Here is a 25092-nt window from a genome sequence, read left to right as displayed (position 1 = left end):
GGGGCACAAAATAAGCATGCATTTGTAATGTTAATTGCCATAGGAATCTTTAGCCACACCGAGAGCTCGAACCGCTGAATGGACTTACACCAAATTTGACAGGGAGATAGATGTTGGTTTAAGAAAGGGCCTTTTGTGTATTTGGTGTATATCTGTTCAGTAGTTGTTAAGAAATGTACGTTGAAAATTATAGATATATCTTTACTTGCAAAGCCTTTGCAAAAATTATAGTGATATCTCTGCTTGTGAAGCCTTTGCGGAGTACAGACGAGCTTGTGTAGGAAAATGTACCACTCTGATTGGCTGCCAAAACCTTTAACCAGGAAGTGTTGGCAGCCATCTTGGGACCTCCCCCCCCCCAAAAAAAATAAAGAAAACGGGGCAGGGTAGGAATTCCATGACCCCCAAGCCAGGTCATGGGGCTCGCCCTAAACCTGCAATGGCATAAAAGCATTTTTTTACAAAAAAAATTGCTGTGCAATCACGATATCTGCAAATTGGTGGCAGCATTTCTTTTTTAAAAGCAAGCGCGGACTCCTGGGTTTGCTTTTAATTAACCCCTGGGTTGGCCAGGTGCATATAAGTATAGGGTGGAGCATACAGGGCTCCCCTCCTAGGGCTTATCAAAGCCCCAGGGACCGCCACCTCCCCAGAGCTAATTAAAATAATACGAGGGGGCCTTGCGGACCCCTCCCAACCCGCGACCGCCACCTCCACGGGGCTAATTTCAATAATAACTGAGGAGGCTCAGGGGCCCCCGGGGACCGCTACATCCCCAGGGCACACAGGGTTTTTTTTTTAGTAATGTGGGGGAGACCTCAGGGCCTCCACCCTGCCCTGGGGACCACCACCTCCCTGGGGCACATAGTTTATCTTATTTTTTTAAGTAGTGGAGGTCCTACGGCCTCCTCTGTAGCCCCGGACACCGCCACCGCTCTGGGTCACTAATACAATAATTAATGAGGTCCATTGCGCACCCTCAAAGGAGGGCAGCTCCCCTCCAGAAACCTTACATGGCCCTGAGGACCACTGCCCCCCAGGACCGACTCCAGCAATGTCCAGGGGGGCAGTGGTCAGCTCCCTATGGCTTATTCATAGTGAACAAGTGCTCTGCTTTTAGCACAAAATGCTCTCGCTTGCTGAAAGCAGAGCATGTCTGTTTCCCAGCCCTCTGTGAAGCAAGCAGGGAAACAGGCATTGCTCTGGGATCCAGGGAGCTGCATGTGAGCAGCTCCCTGGGTCTCAAAGCAATGCTGGATCCCGAAGGAGGCAGGGAGCCGGCAGAGACCGAGGGGGCCTTGACCTTGGGGAATGGGGTGCCCCTTTGAAATTGGCTTTGGGAAGGGGTCCAAACGGCACCCCTCCTTTTCAATTAAATAAGATTTTTTAAAAAGGGGGCAGTCTTTGGGGGATGTCTCCGGGCCCGAAATTGTCCGGGAGTGGGACTGTGCACCCCCCCTTAAAAAATATATATATGAAGGCCTGGCCCCTGGTATGGGGTCCCCGGGGCCAAAATCAGCCTCACGAGAAGGGCCACTTGGCCCCCCTCCATTTGAATTATAAAAACATTAAAAAGAAGTCCGGGGAAGCCAGCGACCGAGACGCTCGGCTCCGTGAGCCCTCTCACCCCGCGCATACATCCTGGCAGTTATCCTGAGCCGTAACGGCATATTTAAGTAGGCGAAGGAGAACTTTCACTTACCATCTGCTCCTGAGGCTTCTAGGTGCGGCAGAACCGGAGAAATGTCCCCGACTGTTCTGCGGCCCTCGCGGTGTTGGGACCAGGGTGCCGAGTGAGAGGAGCAGCCGGCCGCGACTGCGACAACAGCGGCCACTGGTGGAGGTGAGGAGTCGGCCGGAGGGCGCCGGTGAATCGATGGGCCGATGGCGATAGTGACGACCCAGTCCACCTAGCGGAGTGCCTCGTGGGGCTGCGTGGCAAAGCAGGGTTGAGGGGAGTGCACGATATCTGGCCCCCTTCCCAGTTCTGTGTCCGGGCATAATCAAGGATTGCCCCCGGAATCGGCGGGCGGCTCCCGGGGAGCGGCAGAGATTTTGTTTAGCCCTTTGGTGACTCTTCTCCGGGGAGCCTGCCTTGCATTTCTGAGTCCCGGCTGTGCATCCTGTAGCGCCCTGGTTTGGGGCCCGGTCCTTGAGGTGAGGAGAGGTGAAGAAGGACGAGGCCGGATCAGCTAAGATGGTGGCCGGCGCCCTCCTCTGTGAACCACATCCAGGTCGAACTGCTGCCGTGCGGGTGAGATCAGGGGCCTGGCGGTGCGAGAAGGAGCCCACGTCTAAAGATATATTGGCTGCTCTAACGACCCTGCATGAGACCCTAATCTGTAATGCCCGGGACTTGGGAAGAAGGATGGCCGCCATTGTTGTCCCACCGTTCCACACGGGCACAGATCGATCTCAACGGAGTGCCGACGTGCCGCCTCTATGTCCATGAGGAGTGCTCCAGCTACGCCTAGGTTCATGGAGATGCTGAAAGACCCGGCTCAAGTGATCGCCCTGGACAGCTCTGTTGTACATGCGAGTTTCTCCTCGGGGCACATGTCTAATTGGCGGTTGGGGAAACAACGCCGACCCATTTTTTGGGCTGCCCCGGCAACGTCACGGCGCTTGCCGGATTGTGTGACTCTCCCTCCTTGGATGGTGAGACTGTGTTCGGACTTGGGGATGTGTTCGGGGCCAATCTCGACACAAATTGATTTCCGCCATACAAGTTCGGAGGGGTTTGGGTTGCTGCAGTCCCATGAAGCGATAACTCGGCCTGGCCAGTCCGGATCACCTGGACCCTCCACGCCGCTCTGTATACCGATTGATAAGTGGACGTATGTTGGTTCCATTGATAGACAAGGCCAGGGATGATACCGTCCAGAGTCTAGTGGACTTATTGTTGACTGACGGTGCTTGGGGGACATTCGGCCGGGATTATATTGCTGGTGTGGTCGGTGATTGATGTTCTCCATGGATATTCTGATCTTGCTTTTAGGATGTCTCCTGGGCGCAGGGGTGAGGGGCGGGCCGAGTGGCAAGATCGAGGGCCCTCCTCCACTTTTATCTTCTCTTCTTCTTTCTCCTCTTTTTCTATATTTCGGTTCTCCATTAGGACGACTGGCACGCTGCTGGGGGGGGGGGTTAGGCCGTGGCCTTCTGCAGGGGTGCAGGGTGGGGGGTAGGGGGATGGGGTTTGTTAATTTGTCCGTTATTGTTTCTATGGCCCTTTAGTCTTTTTTCCCTTTTTAGTGTCGTCGTCCTTCATGTCTCCTGCAATATGTTTCGTTTTGAGGGGTGGGGTTCAGTTTTGTTACGGAACGGGTTTGTGCCTACATTTATCCTGATTCGTATACCTTACCCCCAATACTTCATTTGTATTTGTACTATTTGCGGATATCCTGATTCACGCTCGTTATTGTAGGACCATGTATGACCGTATGGCACTTATTTCTAATTTTTCCTTATTGTAAAATGAACCTTCATAATCCTGATTTCCGACCTATACGCCTGAATATAAGTCATGCCCTGGACATTTGTAGGACCCCGGTTTTCGAACTGCTCCAACTATCCACAATTCTCTGCTGTACTTATGCTTTGACTAGCGGCCGGCCGGGGTGGTTGTAGGCCCATACTTGTAATTGTAATTGCTTGAAGTAATAATAAAGGTTCTCCAAAAAAAAAAAAAAAGAAGTCCGGGCATCGGGTGGCTGGGGTCCCCAGGGCCAAAATCAGCCAGGGAGGGGGGACGGTTGGTCCCCTTCTGCAAATACGGCTCCTGACACATTAATTATTAGAAGATGAAGTCCACTTTACTTCTGAGGGACCTTGGAAGCCAAGAAGCCCTCCTAGTACCTCCTGTAAGTCCTACACAGTGGAATTACTGAGAGCTGGTCAGAGACCCTGCCCCCTTTCTCCACCACTCTGCAAACTCGAGTAATACTTTAAAAACCATAGAAATTCACTGAAGAAATTAAAGGTTACAGGGAGATTATAGTTAGGAATTAGCATTTAAAAAACGTTTGAAATTCACTAAAAAAAAAAAAGATTACAGGGACGTTATAGTTAGTAAATAGAATTTTAAAAAACCTTAGAAATTCACAGAAAAAAACAAAGCATACAGGGACGTTATAGTTAGGCTGACATTTCACTTGTACTAAAACCACAGAAATTCAGCAGTTATAGTTAGCTGAGCTAACTATAACTCGTGCCCCCGTAATGCACTGTTTATGACCTCACATATTGCATCACTCATGACATGCATCTGACTTTGACAAAGTCGATCAGGCCAAGCTGATGGCTATCCTATTATTATCCATGGTGGTGAACCTGGACATTGAGTTCTTTCTTAGAAACCTGCTCTGCTCTCTAACATATCCGACAGGGTCCACTACAATCATGACAGTTCCTGCACAACGCTGTTTCAAGTTAATCGAGGAATTTGTCAGGGTTGCCTTTTAGCTCCATTTCTTTTTACTCTATTTGTTAACAGATTGGAAAGTTATATTTTACTGAGCAATGCGGATCTCCAGCGCATGAAGAATTTACCCTACTTATTGTATGTAACAATTTGGTCCTGATTTCAAGCGCTGGGGTTACAGCGTTTAGTGGATTGCTTTGTTTCTTTCATGGAAGCTCTTCAACTATACACTAATTGCAGCAGGTCTTATGTGATGGTAATGGCCCCCAAGATCATGAAAACTAGGCATTTGAAAGCAAAGGGACACATCTCGGTGAGGGGCAGGTCCTATTTTTTGATACTCACCTGAAAGTGGTTGCTTGCTGCCGTTTGGACCCGCGCTATACAAACTGTCCTGCTGACCTGTCCTGCTGCTGGGTTGTGAAACGCCGCTGCTCCTCGCCGCACCCGCTCCGCGGGTGCCGCTTCGCGGGTGCCGCTTCGCGGCTGGAGAAGGGAGAGGTGAACCGCGCACTGTATCTGGGAGGCGCCTGGAAGCTCAATCTCGCCGGCGCTAAGCAGGGACTCAGAAGACCAGGAGTCCCTGCTTCCCCAGACCGGAGAGCGGACGCGCCCACCTGCAGACACGCCCCCCGCCTGCAACGCCCTCTACTTAACAAACTGCCTGACGCTTAGCGGGACGCGAGCGAAGCCCGAGCAAAGGGCGGGTCGTCTGTGGCCGTCCGAGGTCGGACAAGGTTGGGTTGGGCCTGGTCCTTTGGTTCGCAGCCCTGGAACTGACGTTGCTGCGTTTTGACAACAGCCGTGCTGACTGCTACGTAAGTTACATTGACATTGGTTGTTCACAAATTGCACTATGCCTCCAAAAAAGTTAACCACTCCTAGTAATTCTATTGAAAATTATCTGGTGCAAGTAGTAGAAAAAATTAACATCGATAGAAGAGCCTCTTTGGGAATAGACTCTTCTGCTCAATCCCCATTCATTGACATCGAGGCTGATGACCCCTTTGGCCTTCTAATCAACAATAGCACTAATAGTGCTACACCTGACTTGTTTCCAGATACTATTACTATACAGCCAAGTGGTACTGTTGCTGGAGTTGAAGACTTGAGTGTCAATGAGGTATTGGCTGATACAATTATCAGTCAGGATCATTCTACTTCCCCTCCAGCACCCGTTCCGGGTAAACGGGAATGTCTCAGGTCAGCTAAGAATAGAGTAGCAAACCCCCCGAGGAAACACTCTGAGGATGAAGAGCATGATCTGACTAGCGAAGCGTACATTACACTTTCGAATGCCCAATTTAATAAACTATTGGCTCTGATGGACACAAAAATTAAAGGTGTGGTCAAACCCCTGGTTAGCAAAATAGATAAGCTAACCTCTGAGGTCAACCGTCTGGAAGGTCTCTTACAAAAATCTATATGTGAGGTAGAGAAATTCCCGGAAAATGTCTCTGCAAAGATAGAGGAATCGGTAAACAAATCAGTAACTACAGCTGTTAGTGGTCTCATCCATGTCCCTGTACCAAACCCCGTAATGGCAAGTAGCAACACTCTACCAGATGATTCTCACATAACCTCAATCCCTGCTCCTGCTGCTGAAGACCCGTTCATTGAAAAGGGGACTTTCGAACTTGTGGTCGAAGCTTCCCCACTGGTACTTGTCCTTGCCAATGTTCCTCCTTTGGCTCAAGGCGAGCGGGAAACAACATCTTCCCTAAGAAATAAATCTTTATCATGGTTAACCACCAACATGGTAATTACTCCTTGGGGAAAGCAGCAACTGTCTGAAGAGCTCGTCAAAGCGAGAAGGGTACAGTGGATCGGGGATAGGGTGAAAAAGTTTAAAGGGGAGTGTGTCGTCCTTCACTTCTCTGATCCTGGGGTCTTGCCTAACATCCTACCAAACATCTTACCACCCCAAAGGCGAACGACTTCAATTGTTCCATTGACTTTGGACTTCTTCTATCCGAGGAAGGGAAGCGGACCAAACTCAAGTATTTTAAGAACCAAATGGAACATTGTGACTAAGAGGGGGAGGAAGGATGTTGCTTCAGTGGACTGGGGTCTGGGGTTGGAAAATCGTTTTTCTTCATTATCTAACTTAAGCGATTGCGACTGACTACCATCTACCTGTAATACTGAGACCGTGCCTGTCTGTGCTAAAAGTCCACCAGATTTAGCTTGTAATTTTTCAACAACTAGCCCTCTGGAGCTTTTGATTGTCGATCTACCTGGGGTATCTAATGTAACAACCATAGACCAGGTTACAGGGGGTAAGGTGATAAACACGCATTCTACAAGCGCCGGTATTCCTATGACACCTATTTTAGGGAATCTCTTGTCATGGAATGTGGCTGGTATATCTTCTAAAATGGATAGCGCAGATTGGTTTGATTTTATAAATAGGTACGACCTCTGTATTTTCCAAGAGACTTGGGCGTGTGAGCCGACTTTTGCATTGGGGTATGTAAACTTTCATGTTCCTGCTATCAAGGGCCCTAAAGGGCGGCCTATGGGGGGCCTTACTATATGGGTTAGGCAGTCCTTAAAAATTGCTGTAAAATGTGTGGAACTTGACCAAAATGATATTCAGCTTATAAGACTGACCAGTGATTTACCCCTCTCCATGGATATATATAATATCTATGCCAGAGGTGGTAGCAAAGGTAGATCTGAAGTTCTTATGAGCCTTTCTACAATTCTTGAGACCGAATCTGCGGGAAAAAACATCCTAATTGCAGGTGATTTGAATCGAACATTTGAACCTCTTATCACTGGTGATTCTCCTCTGGGGTCGGAGGAAGATAAGCTCTGGGAGATTCCTACACTTGAGTCCCCCCCGATAACTCGGTGGACGGCTGACATCTTAGGCCTAAATGCCATGTGCTTGGAGCATGGGTTACGAGCCCTGAACGGCCGAACCCAATCAGACCGTGTTCCCGCCATGACGTTTAATAACGGGCGAAGCAAAAGCCGTATTGACTACGTCATCTGTAGTACATCACTGTGGCCATCTCTTAGCGATATGGTAGTTACTGCCAGGATAGAAAGTGACCACGGCCCGCTATGCGTCTCGCATAACTGGTGGACATCTAATGTAATTATTCCAATTCATGGTAACTTACTTGTGCCGCCAACGATCACGCAATCCAATAATATGCGTAGATTAAGATGGTCTGGTGTTAAAACGGACCAGCAGGCCCTGGAAAAGATAGGAGCAGCGGCAGACAAGGCCATCTTGGCATTGGAAAATATCACTGCTCACGCACAAGGACAAGAAGATGCCAATAAAGTTCATATGACTCTTTTTGAAGAAGTCAAAAACTTTTTCTTAAAACCAGCACGAAACAACAGGGCTTGTCCATTTAAACCAGCAAAGTGGTATAACCAAGATTGCAGGATAGCAAGATCAAAACTAGGAGCTGCAATCAAAAATAAGAATCTGAGTGAGATCCGGTCTGTTAGGAAGCATTATAAAATTTGTATCGCCAGGGCAAAAAGAGACTGGGACGAAGACCATTGGCAGAAACTGAGAAGTGCCAGTGGAAGTAAAAATTCTAGACAATTCTGGCATATTGTCAAATGGGGCCATGAAAGTCCGTCAGAGCCTCCTAACAATAATGTCCCTCATGACGCCTGGGTCAAGTTTTTTAGCGAGCAGTACTCCTCAAGGGACCAGCCTGCTAGCAATTCTAACCTTACATATCTGTTTGCAGACGAAGATATTTTTATGCTAAGCGAAATCCTGACTGCTTTGAAATCTGTTCATCGGGGCAGAGCCCCGGGTAATGACGGCGTCCCGGCGGATGTCTTCTTAGATGACACCAACAGGTGGAGTAAGTACATCTGCCTTTTATTAAACCACATAGCCAGGGGGGCTGAAATCCCGGTATCCTGGCGGGGTGCTGTCATTATACCAGTATACAAAAAGGGGGATCGTGCCCAACCCTGTAATTATCGCCCAATCAGCCTAATAGACACTGTCCAAAAAGTGGTAGGACGTGTAATTATTAATAATCTGCTTGATTGGGCTGAGGAGCAGAACGTACTATCCCCTTTTCAGGCGGGTTTTCGCAGAGCAACTAGCACTATAGACCAGGTTTTTCGCTTCCAATTAATACAATGGCGGACAGTGGTTCTGGGCGGATGCAGTCTCTACGCAGCTTTTGTTGATTTACGGGCTGCATTCGACCTGGTGCCGAGGGCGAAATTGTGGGAGGTGTTGGCAGCCCTGGGGGTCCCGATGCTTATTTTAACTTTGATCATGAGACTTCACGAGGGCACTTACGCTAAGATCCAATGGGGTGGCTACGGTAACGATACTATTGACTTCCCTGTCGAGCGGGGGGTTCAGCAGGGTTGTTCAATGGCACCAACACTGTTTACTCTTTTTATAAACGGAATTGTTCCCCTTATGCAAGCTGAGCCCGTAGATGCTCCCTCTCTCGCTGGTGCAAAAGTTCCAATTTTAATGTTCGCAGACGACACCTTAATTTTATCAAAATCCCCAAGTGGTCTGCAAAAGGCACTGGCAATTTTTGACAAATTTTGTTGTGATCATGGGTTGGAGGTAAATGCAGCGAAAACAAAACTCATGGTTTTTAATCCTTGCAAGAAGTATAAATCCAAAATTACCATGAGCGGGCGCTGCCTTGAAGTTGTGAATTCCTTTACTTATTTGGGGATACACATCTCAAATGACAACAGATGGAACCACCACTTGAATCTGGCAATATTAAGACACAAACAACTGGCTGGTACCATCATTAAGGAGCACACGAAATCTTTAACTAAGCCAATCAAACCGCCACTAATCTAAAGCAATAGGGTCTGCACTATATGGGGCAGAGCTGTGGGGGCAAGAAAACCTCCAGGAGCTACAGAGGTCAGAGAATAGCTTCCTCCGAGAACTAACTGGCACCCCACAAAGCAGTCCCCTCTTGCCACTCAGATATGATCTTGGTAGGAAGGAAATTTCGGCTATGTGCAAACTTCGACCAATATTATATTGGCGTAGAATCTGGACCACTCCCGAGTTGTCACAATATGCAGAAGGATTTGCTGATGTGATCAGAGCAGATCAATTTCATAAAATTAAATGGTTTAAATTTTTGAGAACTGCATTAAGTGAACTAGGGTTGAGTGAATTGTGGTCGGATCCAACCGGGTCATCCTTTCCATCAAAGTTGTTTATAAAAAATCTTTATTGGGAACAGGTTGAAAACAAGAGTCTCCCTAACAACAATAATGGGTCTATGACGACCGACTTCCTTGAAGCTAAACTGTTTCCAATGTTTGAAATGTATTGGGATATTATAACTAAACCCATGGACAGGAAACTGTTTTTCCAAATGAGGGCTGGCTCTCTACCTCTTGGTAATTTAACATCTAAATGGAGAAATAGAGGTCCAGCAACTTGCTTAGTTTGTGGGGAAGGCAATGAGACTCTGGGACATTTTTTGTTTGTTTGTTATGCATATTCTGTTCCTAGACGTGTGTGGTTGGCCCCTATGTGCAGAAATTTGGGTACTAAAAGCTCCATGGTAGCCCTACGTATTGTTAAAACTACCTCCTTAAACTGGATTATCACAGCAACTGCAAAGTACTTGGGGTGGGCGTGGGTAATTAGGCAGAGATTGCTAGTAGGGTGACTACTCTCTGCCTAGTTGAACAGAGACTGCTAGTTCATCTATTCTCTGTTCCCATGCCAGGTGTCTGTCTGATGATAACATTTTTAAACTAACTTTTAACTATATAATTGGACTGTTCTTTTAAATATGATTTTATAATATGAACTTTGCACCACGAAGGTATATAACTTGAAGTAATGTGTTTTAAAACTCTTCTTTTTATTGTGTATTGTGCTCAAAGTCATGCTGACTTAGTAATTTAATTGTATTTTATTATGTGTTTGTTTGTCTGCTTTTATGAGTAAACACTCGAATAAAGCACTTTGAAATTGAAATTGATACCACGTGTTTCTGTTCTCCACTTGTTATGAATAAAAGGAATAAAAGGAAAAAAAATCAAGGGCCATTGTAGATTTTTTTTGCTTCTCTTCACGAATGAGTATGAAACCCCCTGGAGTATTTCTGAAACTGTACCAGGTCAAATGTGTTTCAGTAGTAACATGTGGAGGGGATTCTGGGGTCACGTGGGTAGGGTCATTCTCCAGCTAAATGCAAATAAATTTTCTATTAGCCTTAGAGTCCTCCGTAGTGGGCTCTACCCGCCATTAAAGGCCCACTCCCTTGTTAAAGGCCCTCAGGGCACGAATGTATTTCTTCACTTTTCATTGCTACCCACAAAAGGTCTGTGGATCGTTACCTAAGTCAGTGCAGTATTGTGATGGATATAACAGGGATGAAAAAGGGAAATATACCTTGTTGTGTATCATTACTTGTAATGTGGACCCCTATCAATCAATCAATCAAATCCATTTGTACAGCGCACAGCTACCTCAACAGAGGCGTCCCATTGCTTAAGGGAGCCGGAAGAAATGACTAATCTACGCCTGCCTGAAGATCCAAGTTTTTAAGTCCTTTCTGAATCCCTGCTCCTATTCTACCATACTTACAGGAGCTCTCCCTGGGTGCCATCAGTACTTTCCGTGCAAGAGGAAGTTTTCTAGGTAGCCATTTGAGGCCAATATTCTGTTGATGTGAAATCATGGCCGGATATTGATTGATGAGTCTTTCTTTTGTTTCCACCTGTCATTAGAACGGTAGTTCTGCTCTCCACGCTGCAGTTCTAAGTGGCAGCATCAAAGCAGTGGCACTTCTTTTGGAAGCCGGAGCAGACCCTACTGTCAGGAACAAGGTAATCTTTTACATCTTGTTGCATGATGTGTAGGTATTGACACAATATCAGCTGATTCTAAAGTCAGGAAATGATGCAGAAATATAGAGAAACTGCATTGAGGTTTTGAAAATGTGTGTTTATATGTAGTGCCTATTGGTCAAGAAGAACAATAGGATAATCCGTCAAGCCCCTCAGTGGCGTAGCAAGGTCAGGTGGTACCCGGTGCGGATAATTTCTTGTCACCCCTGGCTTGACAAAATGGCAAAAATATGTGTTTAAAACAGATATTTTTGCCATTTTGTCACCCCTCTCAGTGCTGACACCCGGCGCGGCGCGCACCCACCGCACCCCTCTTCAACTGAAGGACTGGACCTCAAAGTATCTGAACGGTCCATCTATCGTCTGATCCAATCTAGATTACAAGATTAGACACCAGAGCCCCCATTAGGACTTTGCCTGCCCGCCATCCTCACGATACAAGGGACCGCCCGCCATAAGGGCGGGGGTCCCATGGGGGCAATTAGGATGCGCCCGCCACAATGCTAAAAATACATCTTGTGCATTTCACAGCACAACGTGACAGGCACCGCGCGGTGCCTGCCACGTTGTTCAGTGAAAGGCAGGGGGGTACCATAGGTACCCCCATGTGCACCCCCACCCCCCGGAGTCCATGGGGGCCCGCAACTGGCCCCCAAAGCAGACACTGCATGCCTTTCCGTGGTGGCAATGCCGCCACGGAAAGGCATTGGAAAATGCCCATTCTAATATGGCTGGCGGTGTCTGATAGACATTGCCACCATATAGAACCCTTTTCCGCCTGGTCGCAAGGCCACCGGTGCGGAATAGCGGCGGACGGTCTTTCCGTCCGCCGCGGACCCCCCAGCCATGATAATATGGTGGGGGGTCATTCTGGCACGGATGGTGGGCGGATCGTCCCAGCCAGGCCGGCGGTGGCTACCCCTTACCTGGCGGAGGTGATCCGCCCGCCATCCTAATGGGGCCCCAAGCGTTTGGCTACCGAGCCACAAGTGACCCGCCATCATGACCGACCCAACTGGAGCAACACACAAATGGTGGACTCAGTGGCTGCAAAATGTTCCAACTGCCACTCATTTTTTGGGACTGACACTTGTTTTTCCTCATAAGCATTTCGCCCAGAGCAGGAGAGAGAAACAAGCATTTACAATGCAATAGGTCTCGCCTTCGAAAAGGTTAGAGCTATTGGCATTGTAAATGACAAACTTTTTATTTATGGGTTGGTTTTGAAAACAGATAAATAAATAGCATTGTCATTTACAAAGCCAAAAGCATAATCTCTCGCAATTCGGATTTGGGTGTAAAGGTCAGGGTTATAATTGCGGCTCCTGGTTTTATGGTATATATTTTTTTGCCGTTTTATTTTCTGTTAGTTTTATCTGTATGTATTCTTATTTTTTGGGGGTTCTGTGGAAAAATTAAGCCGAAATTAGTAGATTTCCACATTTAACCGATAAATATGTACTCGTGCTTGAATGCCTGCGAGGTTTCAGTGCTGTAAACACCCACATTAGCTAAATCAGTGCACAAATATGAAAATATGCAAATTTCAGCATCAACCTTGTGCATATCTACGCTGTTGAACCCGCTTTACCAAAATTCCTTTCATTTTAACCCCATTATCTATCAATCCATACATCTATTGGCCTGGCAGTCAAGGTTGACGGTATTTTGAATTACCCAAAAGGCAACCAAATTTCAGTTTTTACCCACATTTAAAAATAAATATAAACAAGAAAATGAATGTTTTCGGGCTGTATTTATCTGTAAAAATCAGTAAGGAAAAAAGGGAACCTTAGTTATAATGCTATAGACCGCTAGTGGGGTGCTGCAGGTCAGCAGCCCAGGAGAGGCGCAGAGCTGCGACACCCAGTACTGATTAGCAGGTTGTGTGGGTGGGGAGGGTCGCAGGTGATGAGAGGCCCTACAGGCATGGAACGGCACCTCAAGGAATGAGTGCATGTCTGTATTGCTGGCCAAAACTGAGAAGCAGAGTCAGCTACCAACAGAGTAACGTAAAATGATCGGGGGCCCCGCCGAGAATGAGTCACCCGTACCGCACAGACATGTATTGACTTTGAAGCTGAATAGTGCCCCTTTAAATGACTGAGGGCCACTGAATGAGTGCCTGTGATGTGCCCGGTCGGTAGGGAAGTGTGGGGGTTGCAGCTATGATTGCCTCATTAGGGGTTGAGCTGTAGGTAAACACTGAGTGAGAAGGGAGGAGCGCTCTGAACACATTACTGGGACAGTGATGCCCCCGCGGCCAGGGATAACGCGCACCAGCTGCCTCCATCTCTGAAGTTTAGGTTCACGTTTGGGAGCATCCTAAACACATCATGTTAGGATGTGCCTGCTACACCCTCGCTACAATACGTTTTAGCAAACTTTAATGCTACTCCACTTGTAAAAACAACAGACAACATGTACCGTTCATAACAACTGCCTGGTCTCGTGATTCGCCAATGGCATCCCGTCAGAGCCATAAAGGTGGGGAAGGGGCGAAATGTATGTTTCAAATTCACATTTTATTAATATATATTCTAAGAGGTCACAATGCGATGAAAGTGTGCATTGTACTCATTGAAGTGCCACGCATCCGCAGGTAAAACGCATTTCGAAGAAGTTTTTATTCTTCTATTCCTTCTATTGTTACATGGCCATCTGCAGGTCCTGTGGTGCTAGGACGGCCGAGTGAGGCCCTCCGACTTTCCACATGGACCTGCGGGCTCGCCCTCCTCTGGGGCTGCAGGTCAGAAGGAGGGTCTTCTGCGGGATATCTCAGTCTCTGTGTTGGACAGTGAGGGACCCGGGGCAGGTCAGCACGAGGTACACAGATAGCGCCGCTAGCGTTACTACTGGATACCAGGCCGTGGAGAAAGGTAAAAATCCTATAATGAAAGCAGAGAGAGCATAGCACAGGAGAGGGTGCGGCCTTATGGCCTGAGCTGCCGACTTTGGAGCTGGGGAACCGGGTTTGAGCCTTGACATCGGCTTCGCATCCTGTGATTCGGGGCAAGTCACTTAAGCTCCCCCTGCCTACCAACAATGAATGCAACTGGTGCTCATATAATGTGCTCCAATACCTTCGGGTCGAGTTCACGCTATATAAATCTGCAACCAAAAAAACACACCTCGGGAGGTATCCTCGACCGTGACCGGATATATACATCTGTTTATTTCAGTTCCTGCTCCGAATCCTGCTGAATCTGCAGCCCCGGCGCCTCCCGCTGCTCCTGCATGCAAAGACAGACAGTCATAGCCTAAATGCTCATGCTTACCGTGTGAGTCAGATTTTCTTTCGGTTTATCCCCTTTAGTCCTCAGAAACAACAGACATGCTCATCAGCTGGTCCGACTTCCAGTGAGGCGAGGACTTCAGAGCATCTTCGACTCTTGCTGAACACGCCCTGGGGGGTACGTAACTCCCACGGCGCGGAACTCCAAGCGCGGCCAAGAGAGAAGAGAAAAACCGACATAGAGCACAGAGATAATGAAAAACAAGCCGTGAGCGTGCTCATTCCGAAACCGGAAGTTCGGGAGCGTCACGCCTGTCGTGGGGCAGGACTTCCGTCCTCTGCAGGAAGCCCGCGCCCACGGAGTGCCTGGCCAGAGGAGCTGTGGTGACGCGAGGCTCCCATGCCTGAGGGAGAGCCCCGCGGAGGCTGCAGAAGGTAGGTACAAAAGGTAGGAGTGGCGGCTGAGGCCGCCGATGCGGTGAGCGGTGAGTGGGGCTTTAGTTTACGGGCGGTACAGGGAGGGGCGGCGGCGGGGTGGTGGGTGTGTGTGTGTGTGTGTGTGTGCGCATGTCTGTGCGTGTGTGTGCAGGGGGGCTGGTTGTGTGTGTGTGTGCGCGCCGTTAGTGCATGCTAGCCAAGTGAAAGCAGGGACTGTGTGTGTATATGGAAGCGCGTCTGCGCAACCGCGTCTCTTTAGAAGCGTGTCCACAGACAACAATTTGCGCGTGCCCCGGTCTGTACTACTTGGCAGGCAAGACAACAACAATAGATCTCGCTGGCGACAGCGCTTTCGCGCTGCATCACCAGCAAGACCTAAAAAGGGAGAGAAAGACATAAAAAAACGGACAAAAGCAGAAAGCAGGGAAGGAATAACACATGCAAGAGTGAGAAAATGGAGTAAGGAGTGTGTGATGGTGGATGAAAGAGGTGAGAGGGTGAAGACTACACTGCCTTGGTAATCGGCAGCTTTGACGTTCAGCTACACCAGGGTTTCTGAGACATCTTTGGGCACCAGAAGAACTTATTTTACAAATGTTTCCCTAATCTCAGGGTTGCAAAGTGGTCACAAGGCTGTGCTTATTTTATGAAAAAAAACAAAAAATGCTGGAGGTTTCGACATCAAGGCTGCTTTAGATCCATCACCAGACACTTTCTGCCCCATTATCTTACTCTTTCCGGTTATTTTCAGATGTCCTTTCCTTCTTTGTCAATGTTTTTCCATATTTCTCTTCCTCCTCCCTTTCCCCTTTTGTGTTTTTTCTATCTCTTGCTCTGGGTCCGAATTGTATGAAGAACAATAAGTCTCAGTCCCCAAAAATGAGTGCAGGTGGACCCCACCTGCAAACACCGGCTCAAATTAAGCACTGTTACGACGCAATATGGTATATATTATTTATATACAATTTGTTTATTATTATAAATATACTGCATGTATGTGAAATAATGAGGCTAACAGCTGTGAGACAGTTACGTTTTTTTTTATTAATGGTAATTCATGAGAATTGTTTCACCAACCAAGCCACATCGTAGTTGACCACCAGCTGACACACCAATTCTAGTGCTCACCAGTACTACAAACACTGCTGAAAACTCTCTGGCACTGCATACATGCCACCCATGCACACACACATGCACAGGCACACATTTATCTCACAATGCTACACATCTCATTTGTTACACAAATAAAATGTCTTGGTAAAAAGGTACTTCAAACATTCAGTTACGCGGTTCAGTCTTTTGCCACTCCTCCATTCAACATCTGAATTGCAATTACTTCTTGCTTTCATGAGACCTTCTGTCCTTCCATTACTTTGCATCCTTGAATTGCAGATTCCACATTACTCTGAAATTCTACTCGTGCTCAAAATGCACCCCACAGGGATTTCACATTGATGCTAACATCTTTGACCACCTTTTTAGTTGACAATTCTGACCACTTTTTCTGCCCCTTAAATAGCTTGATTTTAATATTAGCCACATTCACACTACTGTTTCGCATTTTGAACACACCAGGCATTAGTCTTCTCTTTCTCAACAGATTTTAAAGTATCTTACCTGTTATTGTTAGACGTGGCATCCTTGTTGTGGTTTTCCTCCTAACCTTTTGCCTGCAGGCCTCCTGTTTTTGCTGACTTTGTTTTTGGTGACCTTAGGACTTTGTGCACTTTATCACTGCTAACCAGTGCTAAAGTGATTGTGTCTCTCCTTAAAACATATTAGATTGGCGTATACCCAATTTGAAAGTTTAATTTACTTGTAAGTCCATAGTAAAGTGAGACTCACTGTGCCCAAGACCTGTAAATAAAATGCTACTAGTGAGCCTACAGCACTGTTTGTTCCGCCCATTTAAGTCGCACTTTAGCCATGTCTCAGGGCTGCCAGTGTAACCTGTGTGTGTACAGTTTTAAAGTGCCATTTCGACCTGGCAAATAAACCTTTTTCCAGGCACAAACCTTCCTTTTTAGGTCTCGCTGAGTCAACCCATGCGCTGCTCTGCAAGACATGTAGTGTGTGGGTTTACAAAGTGCTGCCACAGGCTTTTGGTGGCCTAAAGCTTGCGTGCACACGAGCGTGCACTTGCGCAGCCGCCATCTGTCTGCCTCTCTGTTTTGCTCGTGCAAACTCCCTCCCCCTCCCTTATCACAAAGCGTGTCTTTTCACTGGTTTAACCCTGTAGATCCAAACAGCATATGTTGTCCATCTCTGTTTATATTCAGCACAAGTCGACTGTCTCTGTTTACAAGCCACTCGGTAGATGCCCTGTGCTTACAAGCAGTACATGCACGATCTGTACTTACAAAAAGCACTGTTGACCCTGCTTACAAACTTTGCCCGTAGTCTGCCTCTGCTTACAAACACACATGCACACAGACAGCACACAGACTGTAACAGGTAGTATGCTTCTTCACGCGGGGTTGCTTGCGATTCGCTTCTTGATGCACCTTCCACTGATACAAATGTACATGTTGCTGTACACGGTACGTGCACAAACGCTGAGCATACTCTTTCACTGTACCTTCTAAGACAACTGCTTGGTTCGTTCAGGTTTTGCAAGTGTGCCACAGGCTTTTGGTGGCCTAAAGCTTGAGTGCACGCGAGCAGCCACCACCTGTCTGCCTCTCTGTTTTGCTCGCGCAAACTCCCTCCCCCTCCCTCATCACAGAGCGTGTCTTTTCACTGGTTTAACCCTGTAGATCCAAACAGCATATGTTGTCCATCTCTGTTTACATTCAGCACAAGTAGACTGTCTCTGTTTACAAGCCACTCGGTAGACGGCCTGTGCTTACAAGCAGTACATGCACGATCTGTGCTTACAAAAAGCACTGTTGACCCTGCTTACGAACTGTGCCCATTGTCAATCAATCAAGTAACCTATAGAGTGCACTACACACCTGTGAGGGTCTGAAGGCGCTAGGGGGGGGTGGTGCTGCTACTGATCAAAGAGCCAGGTCTTGAGGAGTCTTCTGAAAGCCAGTAGGCCTTGGGTCTGCCGTAGTTTGGTGGGGAGGGTGTTCCAGGTCTTGGCGGCGAGGAGGGAGAAGGATCTGCCGCCAGAGGTCGTTCTTCGGATGCGGGGTATTGTGGCGAGGGCGAGGTCGGCAGAGCAGAGCTGGCAGGTGGGGGTGTAGAAGCAGAGTTGTCTGTTGAGGTAAGCTGGTCGGTGTTGTGGAGAGCTTTGTGTGCATGGATGAGGAGCTGGAAGGTTATCCTCTTGTTGACGGGGAGCCAGTGCAGGTCTCTCAGGTGGGGTTTGATGTGGGTTTGGCGGGGGATGTCTAGGATCAGACGTGCAGAGGCATTCTGGATGAGTTGCAGCCGTCTCAGAAGTTTGGCCGGAGCTCCTGCGTAGAGGGCGTTTCCGTAGTCTAGCCTGCCGGTGACGAGGGCCTGAGTGACCGTTCTTTTTGTTTCGGTGGGAATCCACTTGAAGATCCTGTGGAGAATTCGGAGGGTGTTGAAGCAGGATGAGGAGACAGCATTGACCTGCTTAGTCATGGAGAGGGTGGAGACGAGGATGACCCCTAGGTTGCGTGCGTGGTCAGTGGGTATCAGGGCTGTTCCTAGCACTGTTGGCCACCAAGAGTCGTCTAAGGCTGATGGGGTGGGGCCAAGGATGAGGACCTCCGTCTTGTCCAGGTTCAGTTTCAGTCGGCTGTTCTTCATCCATTCGTCGACAGCTATCATTCCTTCGTGGAGGTTGATTTTTGCGGTGTGTGGTTCATTGGTGAGGGAGAGGATCAGCTGGGTGTCGTCGGCGTAGGAGATAATGTTGAGGTCGTGTTGTCGGGCGAAGGGTGCTATGTAGATGTTGAACAGCGTCCGGCTGAGGGAAGAGCCCTGGGATACTGCCTCTGCATACAAACACACATACACACAGACAGCACACAGACTGTGACAGGTAGTATGCTACTTTACGCGTGGGTGCTTGTGATTCGCTTCTTGGCGCACCTTCCACTGATACGAATGTACATGTTCCTGCTGTACACGGTTCGTGCACAAACGCTGCGCATACTCTTTCACTGTACCTTCTAAGACCACTGCTTGGTTCCTTCAGGTTTTGCAAGTGTTTGCACGTCTAGTTTTCAGGTTTTCCATTCCTTTTATTTCCTTTGTTGTCAACTCCAGGGCCCTGTCAGCAACCTCGCCTTCGGGCCTTCGCCTCATTGGTGAGCAGCCCCGGCCAACCACCATCCCATCCCACAACACAACACCCAGTGAAGATTTCCACTCTGAGATCCCAGCAAAGGTCTTGAGCCAGCCAGACCTACACTGCAAGAGGCCGCATCAAGAGCCAGGACAAGCAGTATTGAAGTGTAATGGCAGCCAGACCTGTTCTGCAGTTCATAGCCTACGGCCCATTGGAAAAATGCCAGACTCGCAGAGCAGCAGAGAGGCCGACATGACCCTGTCAACTCCTAGCTTCAAAACAAATACAATAAGGAATAAGATAGGAAGAAGCACTCCCAAACAGTCAGTCTCCTCCACACCACAAACACATTCATTAAATTCAACAATTACTCTCAGCCCATTTACATTAAACTGACTTAAGACAAACTAGTCATAATTAGTCTGGGAATATTAACACATCTGAGTCCGATTTAAATCAAAAGATCCCATCTACAGTCCGAGCCATTATTCTGAGCTCTGAAAGACTCGCCAAAGGTCACAAAATGATTGTTTCACCATTAAAATGTGTATATTGCAAACTTCTGTATACCCCTTGATTCGCATGACAGGAATCAATAACACATGTTACATTGTTATTGTTCTTATTTTTATTCCCATACCATTTAAGTTCTTTAGTCCACAAATGCAGCGTTTAAGTTTGTTCATGCAATATTACACAGATACCTCTGGCGCAGTCTTTTAAACGGAATGTTCTAGAAGGCAAAACCACGAGATACTACACCACCCAACGTTCATGTCCTGCACCATTGGCAAAGATGGAAAATGAGGACACAGGGAAATTATCTTGCTGATAATGCCTTCTAGAATATGAATAAATGCATTGACATTATGATGCAGTGAAGCTCTACTTTCACTCTAAATAAGCATTGGCATAGCCAATAGGTCTCGCCTTTGGGACCTTAGAAGCGTTTAGCTATCCAGCACAATATCCTTCGTGCAACAACATCATATGTTGCATGGCTAAACACTTGTAGGGTCCCAAAGGCGAGACCTATTGGCTATGCCAATGCTTGTTAATACTTATGTCGCCCCTAGGGTAGGCCATGGACACCCAGAGGGCAGGGTGCAGTGTATTTAAAATGTTGTACATGTACTTTTAAGTTTTATATGTCCTGGTAATGAAAAAAGGCCTACCTTTCCCACAGGATCACATTGGAGTTACCTTATTACATTTTATAAGTGTAATTTCCAAACGGGAACAGGTGCCCCCTTCATGTTTGGTGTCTCTGGAATTGTAATGAAAAATCCTAACTTATAGTGAAGTCGGATTTTGAAAATTGCACTATTAGAAATTTCGAATGATCTTGCCCTACTTGCCTTAACCATTTGGTGCCTTGAGTCTGTCTCTGGGTCACATGACTGGGTGTAGATGACAGTTGGGCTTTGTGTAGTCCTCCTAGACAGATGCACACAATGGGGAGCTTAGGTGTGACTAAATGGACCATCATTAGGAGGATGGGAGGGAGTAGCTAGGCCCAGCTCCCACTTACACTTGAATAGGCTGTGTCTCCACACAAAGGGCTGCATATCCCCGTGTAGTTAGTCTGGAGTCAAGGCCAGGAAGACAGGGCGCCTGTGCACTTCAAGGGCATTATTCTACCGGCTTCTCCACATTTAAAAGGCACAACTGGGTATAAATACTGGACCTCCGACACCAACACTTGAGTACACTTCTGTACTTGTGTGTACTCTGCCACGAAGAAGGATTGCTGGGCTGGTGTAATGACTGCAACTCTACTGGACTGCTGCTCCGAAGGAACTGCTGCCATTCTGTGCTGACCAGTTGCCCTCTTGCCTGGGTGAAACAATAACTGGTCCTGCAACTTCACCCTTGAACCCAGGACACCAGAGTGACTCAAAGGGCTAGTCTTCTGGCCTCGTGATCCGAGCCTCAGGCAGGGGCATCAAAGGCTCCCAAACATCCTGCACCAGCCCCTGGACCCAGCTGCGGTGAGTTCCTGACCCCCAAGTAGTGCCCCTCAGGTCCTGGATTCTTGGTGTGCCTCAGGGTGCTGAAATTGTACTCTATTTTTCTAATAAGGTATGGGGTCCTTTTTGTGTGGTGTTTCACTTTGTTACTGTTTGAAGTGTTGCACAACAACTTTACACATGACCTCTGAGTTAAGCCTGACTGCTCTGAGTCAATCTACCAGAGAGTTGAGCACAGGTTAATATGGGATTGGCTTGTGGCTCACCCTCACAAGGAGCATGGTTGCTGCTTGACCAAGACTCACACCCCAGTCAACCACCAACCCAATTTCTCACAGTTAGAAACTGTGGTGACCCTCTATATGGAACCACCGGATCCTGAAGCTGTGGATCGTAACCAGACACTCAACACCCTGTGAAGGAAGGAGAGAGAGACGTGAGCAGAAGCAATCATGTCAGATACCACCTTGTCTAACATGGCAAACACCCTTCTTGGGAGGTGCACATACGGTCAGAGCCTGAGCTTATGCTTCTTCAACTCTCATATACTCCACTAGCCTGCTACAGCCCTACACCTGACACTGTGCTGAAAGTACGTAGTTCGGATCCTGGTAGACAGTGCATATTTACCTGGGAAGGTCAGTAGGCAGACTTTCCAACATGAGGTGCGAGTTAATATGCCTGGACCATACAACTATTAATCATCACCCACCATTCGATAGCTGTGTCATGGCATATTCATGAGGATGTGAGTAACCATGTTAACAGGATTACCACTATGGGTGAGCCTCATCTCCAGCAGGGCCAAGTACTCTGTTGACCAGCAACTTGCTTACAAGATATGTGAGGCACCTGCCAGGGTCCTGAGGATATGAGTCTCCTGTTCAGAAAATGTACCAGGTATATCATAAATGATGAAATCAGAGTGGTTTCAATCAAAAGTGCAATTAAAATCAAACCTAATACTGATTTTAAAAAGTAGTGGTTGAAGATCAGGGGAGGAAGCTTGGCCATTATGTGGGAAGGATTTTATATTTTGCTTCTTAATAGAACCAGAGTGCTAACTTTAGGGCACATTATGATGCTGGTGGGACTGCCACCAGCAGGCCGTCGATGGTGGTCCTACCGACAGACAGCCCTACGGGCCGACCACCACATTATAATGCAGATGGTTGGACCCTTGACTTTCGGGGGATGGACCGCCATTCCCAAAAGAATCTACTGATCCTGACAGAGCGGCGGTCGGAATTGTGATCCTGAATGGAGGTGGTGCCTACTCAGGCACTGCCGCCAGGATCACAATGTCCCTTTCCAACTTGCTTTTCATAGCGGTCCTATTGCCATGGAAAGGCAGCTGGAAAGGGACTTTGGGGGCCCCAGGCAGGGCCACAGCTAAGTGGCCAGGGAGGCACATGTGGTGCCCCTCCAAAATCCATGCACCATGTGCCAGGCACCACATGGTGCCTGGCACACAGTGCATGGATGTTTGAAAAATGTGTTTTTCTACTGCTGCTTGTGCTGCGACCCTTGTCTTGCCACAACACAAGCCACAGTACAAAAAGACTGTTTCCAACCGCCTTCACATTGGTCTTATCAAAATATGGCGGGTGAGACCGCCGACTCCTTGTTGGGCAGTCTCAATCCCACTTCGATGGAAGTCGGACGCTGATCTGACAGCTATCATAATGAACACATTTTTCTAAAACAGTCTTCGACATAGCAGTCAAGTTGTTTCACAGTGATATGCTTCTGCAATGTGACTGCGGCTCCGTACAGATGCTTGCACCGGATGAGAATGAACTTGACACTTATCTTCTAATTAATTCTTAAATGCTAATATCTCAAATTTGCGAAGGTATTTATGTCCTGATGTAATTTTACAGGGTTTTCATATCCCTGCTCTGCTAATGACATACTTGGATGTTTTGTTATCCTTTTCACTCCCACACGCCCATATTATATCCTTTGTTTTGTTGAGTTTGCTTTTTACCCTTCTCAAAGTTTAGCCAATGGTATATTTTATTCATCATTGGTTCTGTGTTGCATTTTTTAATATGACTGGTTTTTTTTCCAGGCACAGGAACTACCAGCACAACTCACAAAAAATGAGCGAATCCTCAAACTCCTTCAGAGGAAAGGAATGGGCACCAGAGGCTAAAGGCGCTCTACCAGCTGACGACACAACGATGTCTGGCCCTGTACAAAGGCTGCGAGTCTGACGTCGGGATGATGCGCTGCACTGCTCTTTTATTTTAATATGTCAGATCCTGTAATAAAAGTCTTGTGCAAAAGAAAGGGGAATAGTACACGTCAACCGATTGGATGCTGTTAATTCACTGAGGAAGTAATGAAGCTTTGTATTGGATTGGATTGGATGTGTCGTCTCACCTCAACACCAGTGCGTGCCTGTGAAACAGACAACGAATGTCACAACGTATTCAATGATGCGGGGTGCGGCTCGCCTTCAGAGGATGGTAAAACTTCTATGCTGGTGATAAGGCAGAAACACTGCCCTCTGGCGCCCGAATTGACAGTTACCCCTTAATTCGAAGTTACAGGTTCACCAGAATCACAACATCCCTTGTGACCCTCCTGATCTTCTGTAACCCTGCTGATCCGGTGTAACCTTGCAACCAGGTGCAACTCAGAAGATCCACTGTAACCCTGCTACTGATCCACCCTAACCCTACAGATCTAATGTATTCCTAGCATATCTACTGTAAGATCCGCTCTAACCATGTTGCAGATCTCCTGTAACCCTGCAGATTCTGTAAAACAATGAAGGTATCGTGTAATCTCGCAAATCCGCTGCAACCCTTCTGCAGATCCATTGTAATCTTGAAGATCTGCTGCAACCCTGCATATCCGCTGTAGCAGATTAGGTGTAACACTCCTGCAGATCTGCTGTAACCTTCCAGATACGTTTGCTGTAACACTGCCTTTCAGATCTGGTGTAACCCTGCAGATCCACTGCAACCCGGCAGATCCACTGTAACCTTGTAGCTCCCCAGTAACCTTTCAGATCTGGTGTAACCCTGCAGTTCCACTGCAACCCTGTAGCTCCCCAGTAACCTTTTCAGATCTGGTGTAACCCTGCAGATCCACTGTAACCCTGCAGATCCACTGCAACCCTGTAGCTCTCCAGTAACCTTTCAGATCTGGTGTAACCCTGCAGATCCACTGTAACCCTGCAGATCCACTGCAACCCTGTAGCTCCCCAGTAACCTTTCAGATCTGGTGTAAACCTGCAGATCCACTGTAACCCTGCAGATCCACTGCAACCCTGCAGATCCACTGTAACCTTGTAGCTCCCCAGTAACCTTTCAGATCTGGTGTAACCCTGCAGATCCACTGTAACCCTGCAGATCCACTGTAACCTTGTAGCTCCTCAGTAATCTTACAGATCTGGTGTAACGTTCCAGATCCAGTGTAACTGTGCAGATCCACCGTAACCCTTAACCTTTCAGATCTGGTGTAACCCTGCAGATCCACTGTAACCCTGCAGATCCACTGTAACCTTGTAGCTCCTCAGTAATCTTACAGATCTGGTGTAACGTTCCAGATCCAGTGTAACTGTGCAGATCCACCGTAACCCTTAACCTTTCAGATCCACTGTAACCCTGTAGCTCCCCAGTAACCTTTCAGATCTGGTGTAACCCTGCAGATCCACTGTAACCCTGTAGCTCCCCAGTAACCTTTCAGATCTGGTGTAACCCTGCAGATCCACTGTAACCCTGTAGCTCCCCAGTAACCTTTCAGATCTGGTGTAACCCTGCAGATCCACTGTAACCCTGTAGCTCCCCAGTAACCTTTCAGATCTGGTGTAACCCTGCAGATCCACTGTAACCCTGCAGATCCACTGCAACCCTGTAGCTCCCCAGTAACCTTTCAGATCTGGTGTAACCCTGCAGATCCACTGTAACCCTGCAGATCCACTGCAACCCTGTAGCTCCCCAGTAACCTTTCAGATCTG

The 25092-nt window shown here is 47.6% G+C and overlaps 1 protein-coding gene across 1 annotated transcript in view; it reads left to right on the top strand.

Moving 5' to 3' along the window:
• Positions 1 to 23402, top strand: part of ANKRD29 (ankyrin repeat domain 29) — a 368662-nt gene extending 345260 nt beyond the window's left edge. Inside the window, exons 9-10 of the mRNA XM_086966940.1 lie at positions 11147 to 11245; positions 23194 to 23402. Of these exons, the coding sequence (XP_086823066.1) occupies positions 11147 to 11245; positions 23194 to 23277 (183 nt within the window). The 3' untranslated portion in view covers positions 23278 to 23402. The remainder of the gene's footprint in view (positions 1 to 11146; positions 11246 to 23193) is intronic.
• Positions 23403 to 25092: the final 1690 nt, after the last annotated feature.

This window comes from Lissotriton vulgaris, chromosome 4_1, assembly GCF_964263255.1.
Source record: "Lissotriton vulgaris chromosome 4_1, aLisVul1.2, whole genome shotgun sequence".
In the NCBI taxonomy this organism is placed as follows: domain Eukaryota; kingdom Metazoa; phylum Chordata; class Amphibia; order Caudata; family Salamandridae; genus Lissotriton; species Lissotriton vulgaris.
The sequence above is the reverse complement of the archived record's forward strand: the minus strand, read 5'-3'. Positions and strand labels throughout refer to the sequence as shown.